General features: G+C 34.9%; 4 protein-coding genes across 14 annotated transcripts; 2 read left to right on the plus strand and 2 right to left on the minus strand.

Annotated features, from left to right (window-relative positions):
• Positions 1 to 1,572: 1,572 nt before the first annotated feature.
• LOC108321784 (protein NONRESPONDING TO OXYLIPINS 2, mitochondrial) lies at positions 1,573 to 5,239 on the minus strand. Of its 3 annotated transcripts, none has more exons than XM_017553638.2 (3): positions 4,993 to 5,236; positions 4,778 to 4,899; positions 1,573 to 1,816 (listed from the first exon to the last, which is right to left on the minus strand). In XM_017553638.2, the coding sequence occupies exons 1-3, from the start codon at positions 5,118 to 5,120 to the stop codon at positions 1,791 to 1,793; spliced, it is 276 nt and encodes a 91-aa protein (XP_017409127.1). In that variant the 5' UTR covers positions 5,121 to 5,236; the 3' UTR covers positions 1,573 to 1,790. The 3 variants fall into 3 exon arrangements, with proteins under 3 accessions (XP_017409127.1, XP_017409126.1, XP_052731761.1); XM_017553637.2 differs by having other exon boundaries at positions 4,714 to 4,899; positions 4,993 to 5,233; XM_052875801.1 differs by lacking the exon at positions 1,573 to 1,816 and adding an exon at positions 3,032 to 4,544 and having other exon boundaries at positions 4,714 to 4,899; positions 4,993 to 5,239.
• A 7,143-nt stretch (positions 5,240 to 12,382) lies between these two features.
• LOC108321812 (uncharacterized) lies at positions 12,383 to 15,388 on the minus strand. 4 transcript variants are annotated; one of them, XM_052877119.1, is made up of 8 exons: positions 15,171 to 15,388; positions 14,628 to 14,825; positions 14,068 to 14,128; positions 13,881 to 13,917; positions 13,269 to 13,346; positions 13,106 to 13,178; positions 12,766 to 12,894; positions 12,383 to 12,675 (listed from the first exon to the last, which is right to left on the minus strand). In XM_052877119.1, exons 1-8 carry the CDS (start codon positions 15,210 to 15,212, stop codon positions 12,649 to 12,651), a joined length of 645 nt encoding a protein of 214 aa, XP_052733079.1. In that variant the 5' UTR covers positions 15,213 to 15,388; the 3' UTR covers positions 12,383 to 12,648. The 4 variants fall into 4 exon arrangements, with proteins under 4 accessions (XP_052733079.1, XP_052733078.1, XP_017409163.1 ...); XM_052877118.1 differs by having other exon boundaries at positions 14,628 to 14,834; positions 15,171 to 15,387; XM_017553674.2 differs by having other exon boundaries at positions 12,855 to 12,894; positions 15,171 to 15,384.
• An 876-nt stretch (positions 15,389 to 16,264) lies between these two features.
• On the plus strand, positions 16,265 to 21,157 carry LOC108321788 (uncharacterized). Of its 3 annotated transcripts, none has more exons than XM_052877070.1 (3): positions 16,298 to 16,417; positions 19,778 to 19,876; positions 20,047 to 21,157. In XM_052877070.1, exon 3 carries the CDS (start codon positions 20,301 to 20,303, stop codon positions 21,012 to 21,014), a length of 714 nt encoding a protein of 237 aa, XP_052733030.1. In that variant the 5' UTR covers positions 16,298 to 16,417; positions 19,778 to 19,876; positions 20,047 to 20,300; the 3' UTR covers positions 21,015 to 21,157. The 3 variants fall into 3 exon arrangements, with proteins under 3 accessions (XP_017409135.1, XP_052733030.1, XP_052733031.1); XM_052877071.1 differs by having other exon boundaries at positions 20,097 to 21,157; XM_017553646.2 differs by lacking the exon at positions 19,778 to 19,876 and having other exon boundaries at positions 16,265 to 16,417; positions 20,097 to 21,157.
• A 1,376-nt stretch (positions 21,158 to 22,533) lies between these two features.
• On the plus strand, positions 22,534 to 25,682 carry LOC108321776 (ultraviolet-B receptor UVR8). 4 transcript variants are annotated; one of them, XM_017553626.2, is made up of 5 exons: positions 22,534 to 22,730; positions 22,839 to 23,018; positions 23,933 to 23,968; positions 24,087 to 24,244; positions 24,321 to 25,682. In XM_017553626.2, the coding sequence occupies exons 1-5, from the start codon at positions 22,562 to 22,564 to the stop codon at positions 25,590 to 25,592; spliced, it is 1,815 nt and encodes a 604-aa protein (XP_017409115.1). In that variant the 5' UTR covers positions 22,534 to 22,561; the 3' UTR covers positions 25,593 to 25,682. The 4 variants fall into 4 exon arrangements, with proteins under 4 accessions (XP_017409115.1, XP_052732822.1, XP_052732820.1 ...); XM_052876862.1 differs by having other exon boundaries at positions 23,933 to 23,956; positions 24,111 to 24,244; XM_052876860.1 differs by having other exon boundaries at positions 22,551 to 22,730; positions 23,896 to 24,244.
• Positions 25,683 to 26,410: the final 728 nt, after the last annotated feature.

The following is a 26,410-nucleotide window of genomic DNA, read 5'->3' on the forward strand; positions in this document are numbered from 1 at the left end:
ATCTTTTTTAATCCTAACGGGTCAATGTGCCTGGACCTCACCTCCCACACAATAAGCCCAAACTAATGAAACTAGGGTTTATCTTCCTGCTCTTTATAACTTCTCTCACATTCATAATGTAAAAAATACCAACATGCTTCACTTATAACACATCATATATCATTTTCTCAAATTATGGAAATAGAAAAAATTAGAGAAAAAAAAAATAGAGACTTGATTATACATAATTCAAAAGTTATTTTTTTTCATTCAAATATCGAGTGGCTCGATTTTAACCTACGATTTGAACAGTTTTTGATCTAAAAGGTCGGATAAATAAAATATTAAATATGGTATAAACCAAATTAAGCATATTGACAGAGGCGTGATCTGATACATGATTAGCAAGATTGAAAAGACAAAAAATGAGCGTTCTTAAATATGTGATAATATAAATAAAGGAGAAGGCCATATTTTGCAAATAAAAAAAAAGTAAGGTTAGATATTGATGTCTCCAAAGCTAAGCCATATACATCTTTGACCAAGCTTCATGCAGAAACAAGAACTTGCTTGAAGCCATTCCAATTCCACACATGAAGTGGACAAAACAACCCTTCATATTTACTACTTAGAATATTAAGATCATGGCTAGCTACATGCCATGCCATATGCATAGTGGCATTTAAATTTGCAGGTTTTCCTTTAAAATATAATACTGTTCAACTGCATGAGCATGGGGTAGTATTTGCCATGTTCGTCAATAGTTTATTCTTTACTCGCTTTCATAACAACACCCTCCATATTGCTTCAACAAATATCTAATGCATTAAATAAACAACAATATCAAAAGACACGTTAGGAGGATAAAAAACTTTGTTTTGTGTAGTTTAGGAGCATTTAATATGCTTGCTTACAGTGTCTGTAGTTAAAAAAAAGATTCAACATTTGTTCATTAAGTATCTGTTAATAAGAATTTGCTACACATTTAGCCGTAGTAGAACTTGTTGGAAATAAACCAAAATGTCAACAAAAACATTTTTCAACTTGTTTTTCTTATTCATTAGACTCAAATTTAAAGCTTGTTATGAGATAACAAGTATCTTTAAAAAAGATTAATTATGTTCAAACTAGATATAAACCCAACTCTACCCTTAAGCGCTCCTCTGTAATGATTATATTAAAAGTCTTCAAAAGAGAACTTAGGAAGGCAAAATGACAACAGTTGCGTGTATTATTAGGCACTTTGGATAAAAAAAGTAGTAGAGGCTACGTGGTACGAAGGAGAGAGGGTCTCACATGGTCATGTATGGTTATGACGGAGACATAGTCTCTTTCGTCAAGGCTGTTTTCAGAGAAGATGGAGACATGTCATTGTTTGTCTACACTTCACTTTATTTACCTGCACATCATGTCCCCAAAAAACTATACTCAACATAATTTCCTCCCACTTCTCAAACGTCGGTTCTCACATACCCTATCTGAATTAATCAGCGCCCAAACTACACTTATTATAGATGACGCAAGTAAATGCACTGATTCTAATGCTATTGCTAACAAGTTCAGGAACATGCATGAGCAGAAATGATGACCAGGTGAATCACCAATTTTTTGTTTTTTATTCACCAACTGAGGTTCACATAGGTTGATCTGTAAAACAATTTGGACTGGAATGATCAAAGGATTCTCCCAATATACTTGTTATAGTGAAGTGTCTAGAAAACTTGAAAACTTGAAAACAGTTAACAGGTAGAACATCCCAGCAAAGTAAATAATGTTCTCTGATCTGCCCATCAATTTGTCTTCAAGACCTCTTATCGCGGGGTGCTGAGACCCATTTCTGAGAAAATTTGAAAAGGATAAAAATTACATAAGCACAGGTTTACAACAGGAAGTCTCATCTACACAATAGAATAATAACTAAGCAAAGCAAGTGACGTTTAACACACAGTACCAGAGCAAAACCTCAAAGCGACGCAGTTCGTGAAAAAATGGCTGTGAATATGTAAAAAGGCTGAAGCTTGAAGGTAAATAAACGTACAAGGTAGCAGCAGGAAGCCATTGCATCCTTTGGTTTTTTACATGGAAATTGAAAAGGAGAATTATAGATGAATTATTTTGTTCACATCCCAGATGTGGTTTTACACATTTACCGAGAACTTAATAGTTTTAGCTTCTACATTCCAAATATCATTTCTTACTTTTTAAATGGGTTTCCAAATGCTATTTATCACATGGATGAAACCAATGAATAACAAGCATAGCATTGATGTCACCTAAGTTGTTTATTCAGACAACGCTTAGGAAAAGTATGATTGTCTGTGACAAACGGGATCAGAATTATAGAGAAAATGAGAAAAAGTCCACTGAATATAGTATGATCACGCTCACAGAGACTTGGCGGTCTGCACTTCTCAGTGTCCAAAGGCCCTAACCCTTCTCAAATGAAAGGATACCCTTCTCTGGATCCTCCGTCCCATTTATAACCAACAGCATGCCTTACTCCGTTTTGTCCAATCCCCTAATTACAAGAAACAAACTGAATCTAACAATTAACTAACTAAGACCGTTAGTTAACTAACATGTACAAAATAACGTGAGAGTTGCAATCTCCCCTCTTATCCTTTGGAAATCAGAATTTCAGTAAAACCGTAAGTGTTCTCTGGCCACACCATGATCCAAGTGGCCTTCTGTTCCAGTCTGTCGTATCTTCTCTCAGCCCTCAGTTACTGTTGTGTCCCTTTATTCTCTTTAATTTGATCACCCTTTTGTTGTAGTATATTCTACATTCTGAAACAGGTCATTCAGGATTCATCTTTCTCTACAGTGTCTTCTTCTATTTTACCATGTTTTAATTCTCTGATTTGGGTTTTAAAATTTAAACATTTATAAACTAACACGTATAATATATTTTTTTTAGTTCATAAAATTCAATAATGTAGCAGTTCCACTATAGAATTTTCAGTGTCTTCCTTCCCAAGGTTGATAACTGTACTGAGTAGTTCTTTATTTAGTGTGAGCTATAAAAAATGAAATACATACGACGCCTTCGCAATGGCAGAAAGGTGAATATTCACTACGATGAGTTTCTATGTACAGAAGTTCTACCCAAGAGGAAAAATTAAATGCAATAATATGAATCAAAGCTCAGAGCTTGGTACGTACTTTGATATCATTTAGGTACAGATCATATCCTTAATTATACAACCTAAGTAATCGGTTCTTCCTCAGATTCAAGGGCAACAATGAGGGGATTTGGAATGGCAACTTGGTGGTGAGCATGTGTGCACTTTGCAATGGATAAATCAAGGATTTCCAGGTTCATATGCATGAGCTTCGAAAGTGACAGTCAACAAGCACAAACAACTCATGGAGTGTTTGTTTTTGTGTTGGAGAGGCTATAGCTCAGGTTGTAGGATATGTTTTGCATTAAAAGGTCCAAAGATCATTTGACAAATTCAGAACACAAACTTCTTGAGTCTTTTGAGCCCCTCAACCTGGAAGCAACATTTTGGCTGCTTTTGCATTGAGTAAAATCTGGCTTCGGTGTATTGATAAAAAAAATTCCTATTAACTTGATATTATCTTACTGTTTCAATAATATCAAACAAAAATAGTATCCTTTATAGTAAATATAGATCTCAAAGTAACTTCTTATCAACACTATCCAGACAACATTCATCATAAAAAAGTCATTTGCCAAATAAATGTTTCCAAATATAGTGCGCATTCGGATTCACATTGAACCATCCAAAATCATGTTGCAATAACAACTGGTGTAATTTTAGATAAATGTTCATATGTTTAGTCTAACTTCAAGTTGTTGATTACGGGGCCAACATTAATTGAGTTGAGGTAACTTTAGAAAGCTTTTGTATTGGATAAAAAAATTTAGAGTTTTACTACTAACCAGCTTTTAGAATAAAAATAGCCAAACATAAATCACTTCACTTCAAAAACTCTTTTGTGAGTTCACTCAAACTCACACATGAATCCATCCACCCAATTCCCCATTTTAACCAAAATCAATTTTAGAAAAGAATGTTCATTAAAAATCAAGTTTATAAACTCCAATTCAAAGACAGTCTTAGTGGTACAACGCAATCCAACTACTACACAGTGTGAATCAGTGAGAAAATAATAAAAGAAAATCACAAAAATATTACGAACAATGGACATAGAATAAACTATCACAATGTAAAGTGATGATATTCTCCAGCAAATATAAATTTCATTGCTCCTACTGTTTTAATGCCACTAAAATTCACTTTATTTACTTTCCTATCAATTCTTCAATATGAATGTGGACACAGTAGTTTTGAGGCCGCTCCCTAAGCAAAGCTACAATCTTATATAGGACAATGGATATGCGAGGAGCCTCTGACACAAGAGTACGTCAGTATTTTTTAGTTTTTTATTCCCCTCAGATTATCAGTTGTTTACGACGACATATGATTAACATTAGCTCACAGGCCACTCGCAAAGCAAAACTGCAATCTTGTATATGTTAAAAATAACCTGATAGCAACGTCCTCTTGTTTTGCTAAAATATAGACACAGCAAGTTGCCTAATCATGAACAAAATGAAACAAACACTGAGACTCTACGATGCATAATAGATAGGGATTTGGAACTCGAAGAAATGATAATGCGGTTAGTTTGAGAAAAACTCAGTATGCCTTAGTTTGATTGGGTAGATGGCATTAAGAAAAGAGGGGAAGTAACAATGAAGCTTACAGAGAAGAAAGCGGTAAAAAGAATTGGAGAAATCAAACTCCGGGGTTGGCACTGCAGAGCATACCCTGGGACAACGACCTCGACCTACTCGAATCGATGCCTAGACAAGAAGTGAGGCGCGCCGACGACACCGCCGAGTGCAGCGGAAGCAGCGACTGCAGGCAACCGAGCTCCCCACCCACCCACCTGAACCAAAAAAAAAAGGAAGAAGCGCAGAATAAACATAAAATCTAATTGGGTCGAAGAAAAGGGATCACTTCATAGGGGAAACAGTCTTGCCTGGCCGTAACCGGAGAACGAGTTTTGAGGAGAAAAGCTGAGGGTGTGGGCTTGGAAGCTGGTTTGGTGATGGTGGATTTGATAAAGGACAATGCTGGTTGCGAAACAGATCTATAACGAGAAGCCATTGCAGCCACCCACCAAATTCCAGAGTTAGGGCTTTCACCTGTCACAGTTCAAGAAAGGGTTTTGCTGAGGGTTTTGTCCTTTTTCACTATTATTTTTCTTGTTCTTGTTCTACTCCTTTTCTTTTTTTCATTTTTTTTTCCTTTTTCCTTTCTTTTGCATTTTAATGAAAAGGGGAATAAATTGAGGTAACTTGTAAGGGAGAAATGAAAAATAAATAAATAACTTGCCTTTGAGTTAAATAGTTGAGATAAGAGGTCTTATTTGTTCGTTTTAACTATAAGTAACACAAATAATTATTTTTTATTTAAAAAACATATTGATCTCTAAACTCGTTGTTATAGTTTTCTTTATGACTTGTTAACCAAACAATAAAAGATTACTTCTTTAGTTTTCTTTATGATTGTCAATGTCAAGTTTAATCTGATTAACCTGTTAAGATGTATATCCTGGGTTAATTTAACTTTTTCACCAAAAAGAAAGTTAATTTAAATGAATTTTAATTTAACTTAAGGTGATTTAAAGTTTAGCTACCACAATTTTAACAGGATCTTTGACCTGATTATTACTTTTATTTCTTATACTTTGATTTATTTAATAAATTTGTATGGGGCTAAGTTTAAGTTCAACAAATTTTGGATCACACAATAGTAAAGAAATGAGTGCACTGAAATATCAAAAGTATGCTTATTATAAGTTTATATGCTTCTCCATAGAATTTCTAATTGTAAATTATTCTATTTTGAGCTCAATTTAAATCAAAATGAATTCTACAATATCATGTTTGTTAGCATTCAGCAACTTATTTTACAAAATATTTGTTGACTCACAATTTTAGGAAAAAAAGCGAACATTAAAGGACTGAGAATTTCTCTCCTTTCATTTTTGTATCCAATAAACATTAGATGTTTTGTTTTTAATTTCAATGTTAATTACCCATTTGTCCTAGTAATCTTAAGACTTAAATAATGCTTTTAGTCATCATAACATTAATGAGTTTTGATGTTGGTTCTTATAATTTTTTTAGCCTCCAACTTGTGAAATTATTGGTTTTAGTCCTTAAGCAATATTAAAATTATCACTTTAATTTCAAAAAAGGCTTTTACTTTCTGCACGCTCCATAATTTCTTCACACACCCCTCCTATTTTTTAAAATAACCATTTTAACTTTCATAAAAATGATTTTTAGATTACATATGCTAAAAATTTTCTAGAACAAACTTTCGGAAATAAGATTTTCAAAATAAAATTTTCAGAACAAATTAAATGCATTGTAGAACAAATTTTCTGAAATAAAATTTCTAAAACAAACTTTCCAAAGTATAATGTAACAAGTGCAAATGATGAGGAAGGTCACACTACAAAAATAAAAGGCAAAATGCAGGGAGAACATAGTCAAGAAGAAAATGTCGAGGATAGAAGACGCGAGAAAGTTGTTAACATTCAAGGCCAGGTGTCACCACCTCAAAGAGTTGACATGGCAAGAAAGGAGAAACGTGTGAGGCACCCAAATGCACGCTTGAGAGGGTATCTGTGGAAAGGGAATTAGTTATATAGCAGAGGGTGGGTAAGAGAGAGGTAGGCAATGAATTGGAAAATCATTCTTCTCTTTCTGTAATTTCGTTTTCATTGTTGTGATACTGTACTGGTGTTTTCCCTTCCATTTCTGCTTTGCTGAAGCTTCTTGTGATTGGATTGATTCCTTATGATCTCATTGGAACTCATAGGAAGTGCAATCTGAGCCAGACCTTGTTTTCGTAATAAACCAGTCTTATTACGTTTTGTCAGTCTTCTATCACTGTTACATTGGTGCTTTCATCACCTCCACCATGACTGCAAATACACCTTCACCGGAGCTTTCGCATATTCTCGAAATCCTAGAGAAACGCGATCGTGACCACGCACGTGAGATGACAGAGTTGAGAAATGAATTAGCAGATTTTAAAGCTAATCTTCAAGGTGGGGGACGGAACTCACAGGGTTTCACACATCCTTTGCAAGTGAGGAACTTGAAGCTGGATTTCCCTAAATTCGACGGATCTGAGGTCCTTCAATGGATTTTCCGTGCGGAGCAGTTCTTCGAGTATTATAATACTCCTGATGAGCAGCACATTGTGATTGCAGCAGTCCACTTTGAGAAGAATATAGTATCGTGGTATCAAATGATGCAGCGAACCAGTCCAATTATTTCCTGGAATACGTTGGTCAGGTCACTCAAACTTGAGTTTGGTCCTTCTCCGTTTGATTCACCTAGAGCAACACTTTTTAAACTCACACAAACAGGCTCCGTAAACGATTATTATGTTGAATTTACTAGCCTTGCTAATCGTATTTATGGCGTTAGCGCAGAAGGTCTATTGGACTGTTTTGTAAGTGGTCTTAAACCTCACATTAAACGTGAGGTCACTGCCCAAGCCCCTAGTTCTATTTTAAAGGCCATTGCATTAGCCCGCTTATTTGAAGAAAAATATAGTGTCAAAACCAAACCTCAGTATGTGAGTTACCATAGACAGAATCATACCACTAATTCCCAACAATCATTCACTAACCCTGTGCAACATCCCATTTTGGCTACACCAAACACCAAACCTCTTGTTGCATCTTTTAGAAATAGTACCATAAAGAAGATGCCCCCTACTGAAATGCAATCCCGAAGAAAGAGGCTTATGTTTCACTTGTGATGAACAGTTCTCTGTCACGCATAGGTGCCTAAATCGACAATACTTAATTATGCAGCTAGAAGAGGATGAGACGAAAGAACAGGAAATTGCGGAGGATGTGGTTAACTTGGAAGAAGAATTGACACATCATTTATCCTTTAATGCATTAAAAGGATCAACGGGCACAGGTACAATGCGGTTTACTGGAACAATTGCAGGGAAGGATGTTCAGATACTACTCGACAGTGGCAGTAGTGATAATTTCTTGCAACCTAATCTGACCAAATTTCTTAAGTTACCAGTGGAACCTACTTCAGGTCTTCAAGTGTTAGTTGGTAATGGAAACACCTTATCGACTCAAGGCAAGATTTCAGAGCTGAGGTGCAAGGCTAGATTATCAGCCTCCCTGTCTATTTACTCTCAGTTTCTAGTGCTGATTTGATTTTGGGGGCAACATGGCTAGCTACTTTAGGGCCACACATTGTTGATTATAGATCATTGACCATTAAATTTTACAAAGATAAAAAGTTGGTGACGTTAGTTGGGAAAAAACAAAAGCCTATTGGTATAACACAATTCAATCAGTTGAAGAGATTGAGCCACACGCAGAGTATTGCTGAAATATTCACTCTGCAACTATGTTCTAATTTTACGACCCAAGACCAGTGGGCCAACAGTCTGCAGGATATGCATCCAGAGATAGCACTCTTACTACATACTTATAGAGGAATTTTTGCCAAACCCGTGGGATTGCCTCCTCCAAGATCTCAGGATCATAAAATTCCCTTGCTCCAGGGTAGTGCTACAGTGAAAGTCAGACCCTATAAATACCCACACAGTCAAAAACAACAAATAGAGATCATGGTGAAAGAGATGCTTGATGAAGGGATAATTGCTCCAAGTTTAAGTCTTTTTTCTTCTCCAATAATTTTAGTAAAAAAAAAAGATGGGACATGGAGATTTTGCACAGATTATAGAGCTTTGAATGTCATCACAGTTAAGGATAGTTTTCTGATTCCCACGGTAGAAGAGCTTTTGGATGAACTGTTTGGCGCTAAGTATTTTTCGAAGCTGGATTTGAGGGGTGGTTATCATCAAATCTTGGTGAATGAAGAAGATAGATACAAAACAGCCTTTAGAACTCATCAAGGCCATTATGAGTGGTTAGTGATGCCATTCGGGTTAACAAACGCTCCTGCAACATTTCAAAACTTAATGAATGACATATTCCAAGGGCTATTGAAGAAGTCAGTTTTGGTGTTCTTTGATGATATCCTAGTCTATAGTCCATCATGGTCAGCTCACTTACATCATCTACAACAGGTCTTGCAGATTCTTGAAGATCATAAGTTGTATGCCAAAATGTCAAAATGTTCATTTTGGCTGGAACAAATAGATTATTTGGGACATATTGTTTCTAGCCGTGGAGTGCAAATGGAAGATAACAAGATTCAAGCTGTGTTGCAATGGCCTGTGCCAAAAACTATCAAACAACTCCGCGGGTTCTTAGGTCTCACAGGCTATTATAGATGATTTATTAGAGGATATGCAACAATTGCCAATCCTTTAACAAATTTATTAAAGAAGGACAACTTTAAATGGTCAAATGAAGCATATAATGCTTTTTTGTCATTGAAAAACGCCATTACCACTGCACCAGTGCTTTCCTTACCAGACTTTTCTAAGCTGTTTGTGCTTGAGACCGACGCATCGGGGTCAGGAATTGGTGCAATCCTGAGCCAGGACAGGCACCCTATTGCTTTCTTTTCAAAGAAACTATCTACCAGATTAGCCAAGCAATCAGCTTATACACATGAATTTTATGCTATAACAGAAGCCATTTCTAAGTTTAGGCATTATTTGTTGGGGCACAAGCTCATAATTCGCATTGATCAAAAGAGTTTGAAGGCCCTCATGGACCAATCATTGCAGACCCCGGAGCAGCAGACATGGTTGCACAAATTTTTGAACTATAACTTCATTATTGAATACAAGCTCGGGAAGGAAAATTTAGCTGCTGATGCACTTTCAAGATCATTCTTCATGGCTTGTTCTCAGGTCCATAATGATCTAATTCCAAAGATAAAAGTTGCTTTACCTTTAGATCCAGAGCTGCAACCCATTATTACTGATTGCTCTCAAGGGAAACTGGTTCATTCTCATCATTCTTGGCTGGGTGGCGTATTATATTGGAAAGACCGAATTGTAGTTCCAAGTGAGCAAGCAATCAGAGACCACATTCTCAGTGAATACCACTCCTCTCCTTTTGGCGGTCACTCTGGGATTGCGAGGACGATGGCAAGGGTTTCAGCTTAGTTCTTTTGGAAGAATATGCATAAGGATATCACTGCCTTTGTCCAACAATGCATGGTTTGTCAACAAGCAAAAACATCAACAACTTTACCTGCGGAACTGTTGCAGCCATTACCAATTCCTCATCAAATTTGGGAAGACATCACCATGGACTTCATAGTTGGGTTACCACCATCTGAGGGATTTACGATAATTTTTGTCATTGTTGATAGATTATCCAAGTATGCTCATTTTTCACCACTCAAGTCTGATTTCAACAGCAAAAAGGTGGCAGAAGTGTTTCTCTCTACAGTGGTAAAATTGCATGGATTTCCAAATTCAATTGTGTCTGATAGGGACAAGGTCTTCAATAGTTCTTTTTGGCAACATCTTCTTAAACTAAGTGGAACAAAATTGAACCTTAGCACTGCTTATCACCCTCAATCGGATGGACAATCTGAGGTGGTTAACAAATGCTTAGAAATGTACTTGAGATGCTTTACTTATGAAACTCCCAAAGCTTGGCTCAAATTTCTACCTTGGGAATATTGGTACAATACCTCGTATCATCACAGTACTCAAATGACACCTTTCAGGATAGTTTATGGCAGAGATCCACCTACACTTCTCAAGTACCAATACTCATCAATAGATCCTCCTTCAATCCAAGATATGTTGCAACAAAGAGATGTTGTTTTGGCTCTATTAAAGTTGAATTTGCTCAAGACTCAAGAAAGGATGAAGAAATATGCAGATCAAAAGAGAGTTCATAAAGTATTTGAGGTTGGTGATTCGGTGTTGGTTAAGTTGCAACCCTATAGGCAGCACTCGGTTGCTTTACGCAAGAATCAAAAGTTAGGTCTGTGATATTTTGGACCTTTTCCGATTATGTAGAAAATTGGCACGGTTGCTTACAAACTTCTTTTGCCTCCTCATGCTAAGATACATCCAATTTTTCATGTTTCTCAGCTGAAACTATATAAGGGAACTAATAATGATGTTGTTTATATTCCATTGCCGCTTACGACTACTATAGAAGGTCCCATTCTAACAGCCTTCAGAGTACTCAGGCAACGGGAAATTATGAGAGGTACAGTCACAATTCCTCAAATCCTGGTCCAGTGGGAAGGATTAAGGGAACATGAAACAACTTGGGAAGACAAGGAAGACATAGTTGAAGGTTATCCATCGTTTAACCTTGAGGACAAGGTTAGTTTTAAAGGAGGGAGTATTGTAACAAGCGCAAATGATGAGGAGGGTCACACTACAAAAATAAAGGGCAAAATGCAGGGAGAACAGAGTCAAGAAGAAAATGTCGAGGATAGAAAACGCGAGAAAGTTGTTAACATCCAAGGACAGGTGTCACCACCTCAAAGAGCTGACGTGGCAAGAAAGGAGAAACGTGTGAGGCACCCAAATGCACGTTTGAGAGGGTATATATGGAAAGGGAATTAGTTATATAGCAGAGGGTGGGTAAGAGAGAAGTAGGCAATGAATTGGAAAATTATTCTTCTCTCTCTGTAATTTCGTTTTCATTGCTGTGATACTGTACTGGTTTTCCCTTCCATTTTTGTTTTGCTGAAGCTTCTTGTGATTGGATTGATTCCTTATGATCTCATTGGAACTCATAGGAAGTGCAATCTAAGCCAGACCTTGTTTTCGTAATAAACCAGTCTTATTACGTTTTGTCAGTCTTCTATCACTGTTATTTCCTCACTGTTACATATAATACTTTCCAAAACGAGTTTTCTGAAATGGCTTATAGAAAAAAATTTCGAAACATACGATTTGAAAAGAACTTTCCAAAATTATCTTTTTTTTCATTCTCTCTTTTCCTCCTCTGTAGTGTTTTTCCTATTTTCTTCTACAACAGCAGCGATGAAAGTAGTTGTGAAAGATATTTTAGTTTTTTATGTTATTGTACGGGTACAGTTAGTAATTGTGGAGATACAGGAAGCAATAGCCTTCTCAAAATTAATATAATAGGGCCAAACACCCCAAACCAGTTTATAGGATTAAGCCACTATTCAGCAACTTCGAACCCTCAAGCTACAGTAAAAAAGTTCATCTAAACAAAGATTATATTTTTAATCATCCTCAACATGGTGCATGTAGTTGACCTTACCTACCAAATGTTATTAAACTTATGATGCTATGACTGTATTCTAAGAAGATAATCTAATCCACGCCTAACAGATGACCTCAACTTCAAAGCTTAATTTAACTTTCTGTCAAATTACATAATAAGCATCAAATATATTTTATGCTTTTGATATAGTAAATGATTTATTTGTAAAAGAAAAAAACAACTTTTGTCCTTCAACAATTCTATATAATAACAAATAAATAGTTTTTGTTCATCATGGTAGACAGGGTGATGAAATTCATGCAACTACACCTATTGAACACAAGCATACCATTGCCATGTTCTTAAGCCACTGTGACGATGACTAATTAGGCAACTAATGGCGGTGTTAGATAATGCGTTAGAACACAAGAGCAAGTGGCAACAAGCTTAGGTATTTATCATATTAGGACATGCTTCTGGAATGCTGTCAAAGCAGTGGCAATCTACCAGTCACCGCATCCACAGATGATTTTGGTCCTGACAAAAAATGCAGCACATTACAAAAGCTGTCAACAAAGAAAAAAGGTAGCAACTTTGAAAAACATCAGCATCAAATCCAAGACTGACATTCAATTTTTCAATTAACTGCAGAAGCATTTGGATTTTCTTGCACGTGTTTTTGGTCTTACATGACATACAAGCAACAGGAAGCTTACCAGGTCCAACAGCAAGAACAGTTTTTGATCCTGCCGAAACCTGAACATATAAAAGCGTTAGCAATGATACTATCAAAAGCCACAATGTGAGGATGTTAGAAGATAAAAGCAAACCCTTCCACAATCAACCTATTGCATTACTTTGTTATTATTAACAATTACACAAGGAGAGTTCGTCACTAAGTATCAACTCTATGCTAGATTTATAAGGTGATGCTATACTTTATTTCTAGCCAAATATGAGGCATTACCTGTGTTCTTCCTGCGTCAGCAACAACAAATGTAGGAAGGCCAATACTCTCAGCTGTGTCCTTCAGTTTATTCCTGATCCAAAGAGAAGTCATCAATGCATTGTAGGTCTTGTTCTACTGAACAAGTGAATTTACAGTATCCAGATTAAAATCACATGCTTACATCTCTTGTTGATTCCTGCAAGTCACAACAATTTTGGGCTGGCCACACTGTTCCCATTGTCTCAGAAGAGACCTATCACTGCAAAAGTACAAGGTGCTGGAGTTTATTACAGCAATAAACTTGCTGGTAGAAGCTATTATATCAAGGAATATGTAGCCTGAATGAACTTAAGTTTTAAGGTATAATAATATCGCTACGAAGTATAGCAAAATCACAGGTATGAAATAATCATCATTTTCATTTTCAATATGAAATGTTTTAAAACTAAACATGTCAAGTTCCTATTTTCATTTGCTTTAAGGTAATGGAAATTATCTCCTTGAGTATAACCAACTTTACAGTATGCATCTAAAAAAACTGACAACAATGTCATCCCAGCACTGGATTATGTGAAGTCACAACCATATTGGCCATCATGCACCTACAAAAATTGTCCTGAAGGTTGAACAACATGGCACAATCTTTTAAACATTATGTGAACCTAGATGTGGTCTTGTTTCTTCATGAAGGAGATGTTGGTAGGTGAATTCCCAGGACTCACAAGGACCACTAATTAGATATCTAGAAGATGGCCCAATGCTTTGAAATGGACACTTCTCAGAACAAAAGTACCTTTGCATTAACTCAGCATACATGCCAGTTGCAGCATCTGCAACAAAATGTAATTGTAAAGGCATAAACTAAGAAACATAAAGGATGCAAAAGGAAGTGATAAGGAAATTTGTAATGGTGAAAAGAGACTTTTGACAAATTTGAGATAAACAACACTTCAAAAGTTAACAATAGTTTGATATCTTACGAGCACATTGAGATGCAATCTTTCCAGATTTCATCTTCAAGTCTTGTCGAACGACCAGAACCTGTCAGAAAACAGTGCACTTTTTAAAATCAGAAGTGTTTTTTGTACATAAAATGGTAGATGTTTCTAACAATTAAAAGGAATGCATGTAACATCTATTTACCTGCCCATAAATTTGTTTGAAACAGAAGAGGAGTTCAATTAATCTAATTATTGAGTAATTACATTCATGGATACAAAAAACTTTGTATACACTGCTGCTTCAGATTATGTACTTCTAAAAAAGTAAAAGAATTATAAACTTGTTCCTGGGTTTTGTTCAGTGATTCTACAGAGAAAACTGTTCACATATAATCATCAATGATTAAACAAGTTCATTCGGCAAACTTTCCTCCTAACTGAGAAAAAGCAGATGGATAGTAAGGGAACAATTTTAATCATGCACACATGAATGACTTGCTTACATGATGTACAGATAGTGGCAAATGTGATGAAGGTAACCATATGCAGGTAAAACTCTAATGATACGAGAGAGTGGCAAATGTGATGAAATGACAAACCATTTTAAGTTCTCGGTCACCATTGCTGGAGACTGAGAGTTGCTCTTGAAGCTTGGTAGATGACAATTGTTTCTTGGACAAGTGATTTCTACTGGGCTTTGTTAAATCTAACAACAACCCAAAAATGAAACCTATAACAAGACCTGGAATGAAGTTCTCTGCCTTGAAACTCCCCGCGAACCATTCTTCCTTTTGTTTCTGTTGTTGCTATACAAACAACACTCAGGCAAACAAATAACATATTCAAGGTACTCAGCGTATCAAAACTCAAAATATAATTGACATGGTTCCCAATATATAAGGGGTAAAAAGAAGTAACTCAAAGATTGGAATTTTGGACCACCCCTTTCCTGGGGGAGAGGTGCATGGTTGTTCAAAAGGATGGTGAAACATTTTACATATCAAATACGCGTTAACAAATGAATTTCCCTGAATAAACTATGAGGATATATAGTGAAAGAGTGCAATACCTGTCTTGTTCAGTTGTTGGGACAAAAAAACATAAAAGAAGACAGATAAGGGAAGTGAAAGACATGGACTAACCTTATCCCGAGGTTGATTAGAATTTAGGATTGAAGAGAACATTGAGTTTTTGCAGAGGAGGAAGAAGGAACATGAATGGGTAAATTTTGAATGTTTGAAACAGAAAAGTGCTATTATCTTACCCTTAGCTCAAAAGGGTAAGCCAATTTTGAGAAGATGAAGATTTACTGGTGGCTGCTTTGGCCAGTGTAGAGTAGAGACATGCCGCATTAAGGAAGAAAAAAAGGTTTAATGGTTATGCTTCCGTGTATATTTTTTTTTTGTTTTTTAACCTTTAAATTTTTCTTTGGCTTAATTACTGTCTCCATTTTTGTGTAAGGTGTGTTAAATTAATTCGTTTTAAAAAAAAAAATCAATACCGTGTTAATTTTTGAAGAAGTATTTTAGGTATTTTTTTAGAAAATTATTATTTGATTAATACATGTTGTTTTTTATTTTTTTATAAAAAAATTTGTTTCGGAGAGGTTTTTAGTGTGACACATAAAATTATTAATGTGAAGTGTGACATAATACACTATCACACTACTATTAGAGGTTAACGTCAATGTCAAATATCATAAATTTATATTACATTATTATTTATTATTAATTTATATTTTATTAATTTATATTTTTTAAGATTAAAACTAATTAAATATAAATATTTATTTTTAAAAAATAAGTAATTAAAAATAATATATTATTAATTTATATTTTTTAATAAGAATAATTTAACTAATAATTTATGTCAATAATAAATTTGATGTTTTTTTAATTATGGTCAAATTTATTATTTATATAAATGTTATATTAATATTTATATTAAAATAATTTTTTAATATATTATATTATTTTTAACTAAATATAAATAATTTTAATATGTATATTAAAAATAATTTTGTAATATACTACATACAAATATACAATTATGTAATATATTAAAAAAGTATTTTTAATAACAAAATTAGTATAATATTTATAAAAAAGAATTAAAAAGGAATTAAAAATCATGTATCAACACTTAATATGTCATATTAACTATTTTTCTTTTAAAAGTATATTAAAGCGAGTTTGAAATTAACAGAGGCTGTAACCCTAATCCTTATGTACAAATTGACGAATGTTATCTTCATTTCCCATTTCTTCACGCTTTATCTTCTTTTTCTTTTTTGCATTTTAGTAATATGCACAAAACCAATCTCACTGTGACCAAATTGCGCAGCTCTAACTTCGTATGTTATTTGTGGTCAGCGAGAATTATTTGTCAGGTTCACCCTAGTACCCAACTACTTCAGTTTCGTATTTTGTTCGTGGTTATTGTAGATAATTATGTTGTTGCAACTTTACAGTTAGGTTTCAAGTCCATCTTCTATGACAAAATATGCAAAAGGTTATAAAGGTGCTAATAACGAACACAAACACGTATAAATTTTAATTCACGTTCTAAAAATTATAGACATGAGCTATTGAATCAGAAGTACGACTTATCAAAAAATTTTATTTTTAACGGTTTAAATGTGTTAACATAATATGTGTTGGCTCAATCTCATGTTTGTACAATCCCCTTGTTTGTTTGCTAACAATGCTATTATTCTTTACCATTTTGGTTTCTGATAATGCTCATGTTTTCCTTTCCTCAACTAGTTTCGCCAGGTCAAATGATTTCCTGTTGCTTATTTTCTTGGATGTTATTTGTTGTTCTCATTCTGTTGCTTTGTTTTTCAATATTCATTGGGGATGTTATTTGTCGCTTATTTACTACTATATTTAAGGCAAAGAGTAGCTTTTCTGGAACCTCAAATAGAAGTGTGAAAGTTAACTGATAAGGTAAAAGAAAACCTCACCAGTCTGCTTCATCTCCCTTAACTCCTTTCAAACCGTGCATTGTTGGAATTTTTGGTAGCAAAGTTGAAGCATTGCTATGTGAAAATAATGTTGTTAGAGTTGGGGACTGGGGGAACAAAGGGTCATGATGTCCTTGATTCTGGGTCTGCTGGATCCTTTTTAGATGTGTAATCATATCTATTTGTGTTTAAGGTTAGAACACAATGTCTGAGTCAGTGAACTGTGTGCAAGTGATCTTATTATCTTTGAGTCTTTTAGAATAGCATTTCAAAGGTTCGAGCAAAGTCAAAATTGTCCATCTACAGTCACAAATTAGATGTCATCCTACTGTTTTGACTCGCACCTAAGATTCGTTTACCCTTTTAGCTTTATCTGAATATCAATAGCAGCTGATTTGGATTTGCGATTTTGCAACATGGCAACTCTTTGTTTAAGTTCTGTTATATGGTCCATGTTCTGCATAGTCGACAACTTGGGCCCTGAGTCCTCCTATTGTTAGACAGCAAGGTTTCAACCTTCATATTGAAAATCTTTGCCTCTATTACTTATGTTAAAACTATTCTTTATCCCTATTCTTGATATTTGATATATACATCATAATGTGCAATTTTTATCTTCTTGAAAACTTAAAAGTATCATGGTTGAAAAAGGATTCTTTATTAGCTTTTGAATAAGTTTACACTTTACTACTATTTATGTCAATGTAGAGTAAGGTTGTCCTTAAATCTGTTATGTGTTTTAGAAAACATATACATGTATTTTGTCGTGTGTTACAATATTTTATAAGCCTGGTTAGTGTAATATGCCTAAACGCATTGTTAGGCGTAACATTGTTGTTGAAATATGGTTTGTGCATTAGGTGGAAGGAAAGGAAGGACAACACTTACAAGTGATTGCAATTGACAACTTAACCTCTCATTTTCCCCCTATAATTATGAACTCACTGATTTAGCTAGACAAAAACTTGAATTTTCTTGATACGTGAGTTTTTTTTTTCACTTTTCAAAGTACAGGCGAGCTCTACAACCTGTAGAACCAATCTTTTTCCTTTCCACCTAGAACAAAAATCCAACTGTCAGCCCTTATTTTCTCTTCTTCTACAGGCTCTGTGGAAGATAATTCAGATTGTCTAGCATAGGATGCGCCCTTTGATCTAACTTGACAAAATCCCTCTCAAATTCTCATACATACAATAGACGTTATAATAAAAGAAATAACAAAAAAATACTAGACTTACATGTGTCATCCTGAATCGTTCATCCACAAATTGATCACTAACCTCTTGTATATGAGATTGTCTCTCCCCAGTGAACTTCTTCCTCGATAAACTCAACAATGCAAGAACTCACACCACTTGGACTGGGAACGGTCAATGAGTGGAAATAAAGAGTCGCCACTTGAGTTCACTTCCAAGATAAGACTCGGTGACGAAGACACTCTGTCTCTCTCAATTTCAACATAATTTCATTACTCTATTGTCAAAATTGTTTCTACAATGCACATACCATATTTTAAAAACAACAACCTTAATCAAGAAGATCTACAACAAAACCACCAAAACCAATACCAACATGCACATGACTACTCTAATAATTAGGCATTTAGTTTTAATTTTGAACTTCTAGATTATGTTAACACTTGATTTAGATTATGCTTTTTTAGAACTTGATTTAGATTATATTTTCTTAGAGCTTCATTCTGGATTTTTGATTATATGTTGTTAGCTCTTGATTTGGATCGTTGTTATAACTAGATTCTGGATTGTGTTATTAGAACTTTAGTCAAATTATGTGTTCTTAGAACTTCATTAAATAATGTCACGTGCACCAACTTGAAATAGTTGTGGTAGTAAAATTTTAGTGTCAATACACGGTAATGCTTTAGTAACATCTTATTTCGTTATTGCAATTGAGTTACAAGAATATAAACAAATTTGGATACCAAACAAAAATATACTTTTCTAATTAAAGAATGTATTATAGATAGATTTCCTCACGGACTTATTTGTTGGTAATATTCCTTAAATTTCTTGCACACAAATTTATTTTGTCAATAATTCATGCATTTGTTACATACAATTGATATTTCTTTATATAAACACATTCATTATTCACACATCTTCTAATCGTGGGAATTGTTCACGACCACTATCAACGAATTATTTCATAACCTTATGTATGGATTATTTAATATGTAGTATTATTTATGCTGAATGTGAATGTACCTATGTCTCTTATACATATAAAATTATTTTTGTATATAATTCGTGAGTAATATCCCATTTTTAATTGATTTGATGCTTTTCTTACATATTATTACGTCTGTAAAAAATTGCTTTTGTAGTATACATAAAGGAAAAAATATAATTTATCGTAACAGAACCTGCATAAGAATTACAGAGTTGCGCAATTCCAAGGGGGTAATACTATACACTGTTGTGAAGAGTTTGTCTTAACTTTTTCCCACGGAAAAACAACATATATAATAAAGCACTTAAACAAATTATAACAATTCACTTTTCTAAAATTATTCTGTATAGTAGGCTTAAATTTATTAAAACCCAACATTTTGAAAGCCACACTTAGAATATTTATTTTAATTAGTTTTAACTGATAGCATACAATGTTAAAAGTAGCGTTGTTGGAAGTTTATATCACATCGCTTATCTATAGTTTTCTGTGTGTTCCTTATTAGAAAACTTCCAACAACGTTAGATTTATTTTAGAAAATATTTTGTTCTTTCTTTTTCTTGTGGACTTTATATTTAATTTTTCTTTTCACAGAAGAGAAAAATTCCTGACTGAAAAACAAGTGAGTAGAAGAGACTCTGGTCCCACTTTGTCACTATATCCAGTCAATTCGAAGAGCAGATTCACTAGAGTGTAAGCATTTGTAATAACTTGACAAGTATCTGGATCTGTTCTTATACTTTAAACAAACTGCATAAGAACTCCTCATAGGAAGTCAAGATAGTGTGGTAGAAATTTCATAGGTGTTAATCTTATGATGATGAAGTAAAGAAGAAAGTGTGCATTGTACGTATGAGTTGCAGGTTTTGGGGTGAATTGCTAAAGCGTGCTGCATGGTTTACCACCATTGTAGGGAGAAAAGGGAAGTTGGCAAGTAAAGGTTTGGAATTGTACACATTACAAAATTCCCTGCCCCATCATCCATTCTTATTCCTTCACGTGTCCCCCAAAACTACACAACGAATCCCAGCCACACCTCTTCTACATAACCCTCGACCAACAACATATTCTCCTTATCCTAACCAACAACCTTAATTTCCCTCTTTCCTTTTCAACAATGGAATCCCATGCCTCCAATTCAAACTCTCATCCTAACCATAATAACAACCACCACCACCACCACCCGCCTAGGTTCAAACCCAGCCAACCCATCTCCGACCGAATAGTCCGTGCCCTCCGCCACCGTCTCCGCCTCCTCCACCGTGCCGGCTCCACCTTCTTCATATTCGGTGCCACCGGTAACGTCTACACGGTCACCCTCTCCTCCACCCCCTCCTGCACCTGCCCTGATCGTACAACCCCATGCAAGCACATTCTCTTTGTTTTCATTCGAGTTCTGGGCGTGTCCCTTGATGATGTCTGTCTAAGGAGGAGGACCCTTCGTCCCTGCCAGCTCCAACGCCTCCTCGGCAAGCCCACGTTGCCGGAGGCAGTGGCGGGCGGCACCCTCCGGCAGAGGTTCCACCAACTGTTCTTCGGTGGAGGGTCAAGGAGGCCAAAGATAGAGACGGAGGAGGGTGCGACGTGCCCGGTTTGCCTTGAAGAAATGGAGAAGGAGCAAAAGCTGGTTGCATGTGGGACATGTCGTAACCCTGTTCATGAAGAGTGCTTGATGAGGTGGAAGAGAACAAGGGGAAGAAGATCGGCTAGTTGTGTGATTTGTAGAGCAAGGTGGAGGGATACGGCGGAGCAGGATCAATATCTGAACCTTTCTGCGTATGTTAGTGAAGATGACATCGGAGAACCTGCTGGGGGGCTCTGCACTGGCTGAGTTTCATGTACATATAATATAATGTTTGATGTGTGGTTAAAGAATCATAATCACAATTAACTGAAACTGTTTATGTTGAAACTATGATTAGTCAGAATACTTGTGTATTGTTTCTGTAGTTCATACTTCTTTTATCCTCTGCAGCAAGAGTTTCCTTCCTTTTGTTTTCACTAAACATACTTTGCAGTTTGGTTCTTTTCAAAATGGAAAAAAGACATAGTTGGACACCACGGAGGTTTTTTACCAGGAGAAAGATGAAAGACAGAAAACATACTGATTCAAAAAATTAATCATTACTTATAACGTTGATTTTGAGAAAATTGAAAATTTTCATTTTTTTGAATAAATAGAACTCATTTCGAGGGACTTGCTAAATTTTAAGAATACAGATTATTTTGAAATGGCCTTGTTTAATGCATTGCATAAATATACTTGTTTAAACTTTATTTTGGAATTTATTGAAAATAGAATATTTTTGCAATATTTGTTTGTTTAAAATTATTTTTCGTTGATTGCACCAAATCTTAAATTAAATGAAACTAAATTGTAAATGTTAACTTAATTCCATCCTTTCATATTATTAAAAATAAAGATATAGAACGTTATGACATGTACTTTTTATTCTTTTTAAATGAAATGGCTTAAGAGTAACGGTCCTTTTCCAGATAAATCTCAAATATAAATTAAAATGCATTTAGTAATATTTTAATTTTCAAAAAATATTTATTTTAAAAACTTATTTGAAATTTAATGAAAGAATTATTTATTCATATCTATAATCTATAAAATTAATAAAGAAAATACACTTGAAGTTGTTTTATAAGTTAGCTTTTTTATGTACACACTTTTTTCTATTTTAAATAATAATAGTAATAGATGAACTATTTTTACAAGTATTATAGAAATTCAATTCCTATTTCATTTAGATTATTTATTTAAAAGATTAAAAATAAAAAAAATAAGAGCTAAATAAATAGACATAACGTTTCCACAAGTTTTATATAAAATCAAATGAAATAAAATTTATTGACTTAAAAACAAACGAAAGGTTCTTTCAAACTGCATTCATGTGTTTTTTTAATAAATTTTTTATTTTAAACATTAGATTCATTAGTTTAGTTTTAAAATTTAAGAGGATAATTGGTCTAACTTATTATATGAGACAAGTTTCTAGTATGTAAAGTTTTATATATTAAACAAGTATTTGGCAGATTATACGCCTATTTGAATAAATGAAAAATAAATGTAAATCATATAAAATCAATAAATTAGTATTTTAAATATATGAAGTTAAAATTGATGTTTTTCAAAGATTATAAATTAAAATATTAAATCATTCTTAAATATTTAAAGATAATATAAATGGATTGATTTAATAATAAAAATATTTACAATCTTGTATAATATTAGTTAATTTAAAACAAAAATAATTATATTTCTTATAAATTTTAAATTAACGCTAATATATTTTTTTCTTGTCATCTTTTAGATTTATTTGTGAGAGTAAAATATCATTTGTGTTTTATTTTTTTATTTTCGTGTCTCGTATGGAGCTATGTATTTACGTACTTTGGGATAAACAGAGCCTTGTGTTGTGGCTTTGCGAGTTCTCATCGGAAGCAATGGAAGACGCCGGGAAACCTCTGAAGTCCGGCAACCCGTCGCGTAAGGTGGTTGATTTGGCTGCCGGAGAAGCACACAATCTCGTTCTTACTGGTGAGTATCCCAATTCATTTTTTTTTTTGTGAAAGAAAATTGAAATTTCAAATTTCATTGTTTGTGTGAAGCTTGAGCTGAGGGTTGAATTGTTGCTGTGGTTTGCAGGGGATGGCAGTGTCTACAGTTGGGGTAGGGGAATGTTTGGAAGGATTGGGAGTGGCTCAGAAACGGATGAGCTTTTTCCAGTACAACTCAAATTTGGAAACGCAAATCCAAATGGAACACAAGACACTGTCAAGGTCGTGGGAATTGCTGCTGGCGCTTATCATAGTCTCGCTCTTGCAGGTTCACATCTTTCAGTGCTTTCCAATACTTCACACCTTTCAATTTCCCCCTTTTTATATAGATATCCCATGGACAAAACTTAGCTGCATTTCTTTGGATGCTATTAGTCATGTACTCCAATGAGATATATAATATCGTCTTCTAAATTTGCACAATAAATGTTTGCATAAATGGTCAATATAAATTATCAAGATACAGTTTCAATTTTATTAAGATAACAAAACGGCAAGCTAACTGCATGTAAGTTTTGTTCTATCTAGAGAAAGAAAACTCGAGTGCAGTTTTTTGAGTGTCTTTAAGTGTTGTTCCTTGAATAGATCTATCATTTTTTGAAATTTGTCTTCTGATTAAAAATTGTGGTATAACGTGCTGGTGAGAAATAGATTAAATAAAATCCAAAATTGATTTTTGTTCAAGAATAAAATTTAGTACATCAGACCTTGTTTTTCTTTTGCTGAATTCTTAGGTCACCTGGACAAGAACAAATAAAAATTTATCAGAATATAGTAACTTACTTCCTCAGCTTATTGTTATTAAGAGGAACAGTTCATCTTATTTTTGGAGAAATTAATTTTCATCTTAAATGCTCCATAATGAGCAGGTGACCAACCTCCTGCAGTATAATTTCATTTTCATTGTTGTTTGCTGAAATGTGAACGCAGAAGTCAAATCATAAACTGTTGTCTGCTAACTCAGATTTCCAGATTTGAATCTTTTTCCCTTGATGGTAAGTCTAGCTAAAGTTTCCCAATTATTAGTAACCTTGTTGCTAAACCTTCATGAGTGTGATAAGTGTATGCTTGAATTTAGATTTGTCAAACAGATATGAAACATAGCTATTGTAACTTAGGCTGGTTCTTTTTATTTGAATTTGAAGGTATTCCGCCATCTAATTCTTCAGTCTGTGTTGGCAGAAGATGGAGCTGTTTGGTCTTGGGGTTACAATTTCTGTATCCTTACTTGGAATCCATTGGTTCATCTCAGTTAATATATATTGCTTGTTTTTACTTTAGCAGTTTGTTGAATTTATGTTCTGTACTGGCACCTACACCCTTGACTAATGTATGGATGGTCAACTTGGTACAAATGGAGAGAAATCACATGACAATGAATATGAGGTTGGAGACCATTGTTTAGTTCCCCGGTTACTGAACAGGTTTGTTGAATTGCACTCTGTCAATTCTTCATCGGGTGTGTCTGAAACAGAAGCCAAAACATTACTTAAGGTATAACACGAATTGCATTCATTTTCTTAATCTAAAGTGGAAACCAAGGTGACTTCACACTGTTTAACTTTCACAGATATGTGCTATCAAAGCTGGAGGAATGATATCTCTGGCTATTGATAACTGTGGGACCCTATGGGTGTGGGGAAACTGCCCACAACAAAGTAAAGAAGGTGAGTTAGCACTTGTAAGCAGTTTCACTCCAACTCCAGTTCGGGATTTTCTGGGTCGATCTGTTGTCAAGGTTGCATGTGGAAATGAGCATATCGTAGCTCTGGTTAGTGCTGGCGAATCATACAATGGTGAAGATCTAGTATGCTACTCTTGGGGTTATAACACCCGTGGCCAATTGGGCTTGGGGGACAGAGAGAACAGGCTGCATCCGGAAGTTGTTAAAACATTTGATGAGGAATCACCCTATGAGGTGGCATGTGGTGCCTATCACACTGCTTTGCTAACTCGTATAAAGAAAAGTAGTAGTGACACATTAGACAGCAGATGCTGGACCTTTGGCCTTGGAGATAATGGCCAGCTTGGGCATGGAACAACACAAAGCACATTATTTCCTACACCTGTTAAAGAATTGCCACAAAATGTATCCCTTATTTGTGTTGACTGTGGTTTGTTTCATACAAGCGTAGTTTCCTCAGATGGGGATGTGTGGTCATGGGGAATGGAGAAGGGTCTTGGCTTATGCCCTGATGCTAGTCGAGCTGGAACAGATTCTGGTGATGCACTGTCTCCCCGTCTTATGTCATGGAAGCCAAATCAACCTAAATTTCCAGATCCAGTTAAACTTGCATGTGGGGCCGCACATACTGTTATAATTGCGCAAGGGGGATATAGAATGTGGTCTTGGGGTAGGGGAAGAAGTGGAGTTCTTGGAGATGGTAAAGGAGTAGATTGTTACACTCCCACGCTCGTACTATGGCCTCAAATGATGGATGACTCTGAGGAAGAGGAAGTAAAAAGCGATGGTGAGCAAGGTAAGGCTAGAGAAAAGGAGACTGAAGCAACAAATGAAGCAGAAGAGAAACTATCCTCAGCATTGAATGAGCTGAAGCTGCTTAAAACAAAGCTATCTGTGATTAAAAATTATGCCAGTATACTGCATGGTTCGGTTTTTGGAAAGCCCTTTGATGAGCAAGATATCCCTGATTCATTGCAGAATTCAGGTTCATTTGACATGGGAAAAGAATGGGAGAAGATGTTAGAGACCGCAGATCATAGGAAGCTAATTAGGTTGGAAATGTTTTACCGAGACATGCTTGCTGGAGTAAAAGATGAACTAATGAAGAGAAGGATAAAGGAAATTGTAAAGGAGTGTCTCCAATCTTCAGAGGTGTAAAATCAGTATCTAAATGTAAAACATGATACCATTCGGAACAAAAGTATTTCACCTAAAAAGTAATAAACTATTTGATCATTCCATTTTGCACCATTGGTATGCCCATTTACTACTCACCCTAGTTGATCATTTTATTTTGCACTAGTTTAATTCGATACCACAACCTGTATTACAATCTCCAACCCAAACCTCACCTCCCTTCCATTACACAAATGACCCTTACGTGTTTAATGCCAGTGGAACCCGCAGAAACAAACCGAAAATGACAATATCGTTAATTTGCGTATCAATTTTGTCACATTCTTAGTTTTACAATACCAGATATAAAACGAAAAAAAACAATTATTACAGCATACGTTTCATTTTATATTTTTATCAAACCAGAAAAAGAGAATATATTGTGATTTTTCATATCTACAATTTCCTGATCCACAATACATTTTTATACTACCAAGATTTTATACTTCTTTTCGTTTTTCACTTCTACATTTCACAAGCTATTCTTACTTCTTTTTGTATCAAAACACAAGTGTAAATCTAAATGAATTTGCTGGTACAAGTGCCTACAAATAATTCAGAAACTTGTTTGTCATTGCGGCATTTATATAACTTCGGCTATAACTTTCTTATTTTTTATTATTTTGGTGGGTCACTAAAGTGTAAAATTGTATATGATAGATACAATGAGAGCAATCAATTGTTCGGGTCCCGCTGGATAATGTGTACCCGGCATTGCGTTCTCCATAATCAAGCACCTAAAGGTGCTTTAGCTGTCCACACATGGCACATCTCAACATTCCATACCAGAAACTTCCTTC

This window comes from Vigna angularis, chromosome 4 (genome assembly GCF_016808095.1).
Source record: "Vigna angularis cultivar LongXiaoDou No.4 chromosome 4, ASM1680809v1, whole genome shotgun sequence".
NCBI lineage: Eukaryota > Viridiplantae > Streptophyta > Magnoliopsida > Fabales > Fabaceae > Vigna > Vigna angularis.

What these genes read in the sequence shown, in the direction of transcription:
- LOC108321784 (XM_017553637.2), bottom strand. Translation starts at nt 5,120, where the DNA reads ATGGCTTCTCGTTATAGATCTGTTTCGCAACCAGCATTGTCCTTTATC. An exon ending in CGTTCTCCGGTTACGGCCAG is followed by an intron (nt 4,900 to 4,992) that starts GCAAGACTGTTT and finishes TTTTTGGTTCAG; the next exon opens with GTGGGTGGGTGGGGAGCTCG.
- LOC108321812 (XM_052877118.1), bottom strand. Translation starts at nt 15,212, where the DNA reads ATGTTCTCTTCAATCCTAAATTCTAATCAACCTCGGGATAAG. An exon ending in TATGCTGAGTTAATGCAAAG is followed by an intron (nt 13,347 to 13,880) that starts GTACTTTTGTTC and finishes GTACTTTTGCAG; the next exon opens with TGATAGGTCTCTTCTGAGAC. An exon ending in TGCAGGAATCAACAAGAGAT is followed by an intron (nt 13,179 to 13,268) that starts GTAAGCATGTGA and finishes TCTTTGGATCAG; the next exon opens with GAATAAACTGAAGGACACAG.
- LOC108321788 (XM_017553646.2), top strand. Translation starts at nt 16,334, where the DNA reads ATGCACAAAACCAATCTCACTGTGACCAAATTGCGCAGCTCTAACTTC. An exon ending in CAGCGAGAATTATTTGTCAG is followed by an intron (nt 16,418 to 20,096) that starts GTTCACCCTAGT and finishes CCACCATTGTAG; the next exon opens with GGAGAAAAGGGAAGTTGGCA.
- LOC108321776 (XM_017553626.2), top strand. Translation starts at nt 22,562, where the DNA reads ATGGAGCTATGTATTTACGTACTTTGGGATAAACAGAGCCTTGTGTTG. An exon ending in ACACAATCTCGTTCTTACTG is followed by an intron (nt 22,731 to 22,838) that starts GTGAGTATCCCA and finishes TGTGGTTTGCAG; the next exon opens with GGGATGGCAGTGTCTACAGT. An exon ending in AAGCCAAAACATTACTTAAG is followed by an intron (nt 24,245 to 24,320) that starts GTATAACACGAA and finishes TAACTTTCACAG; the next exon opens with ATATGTGCTATCAAAGCTGG.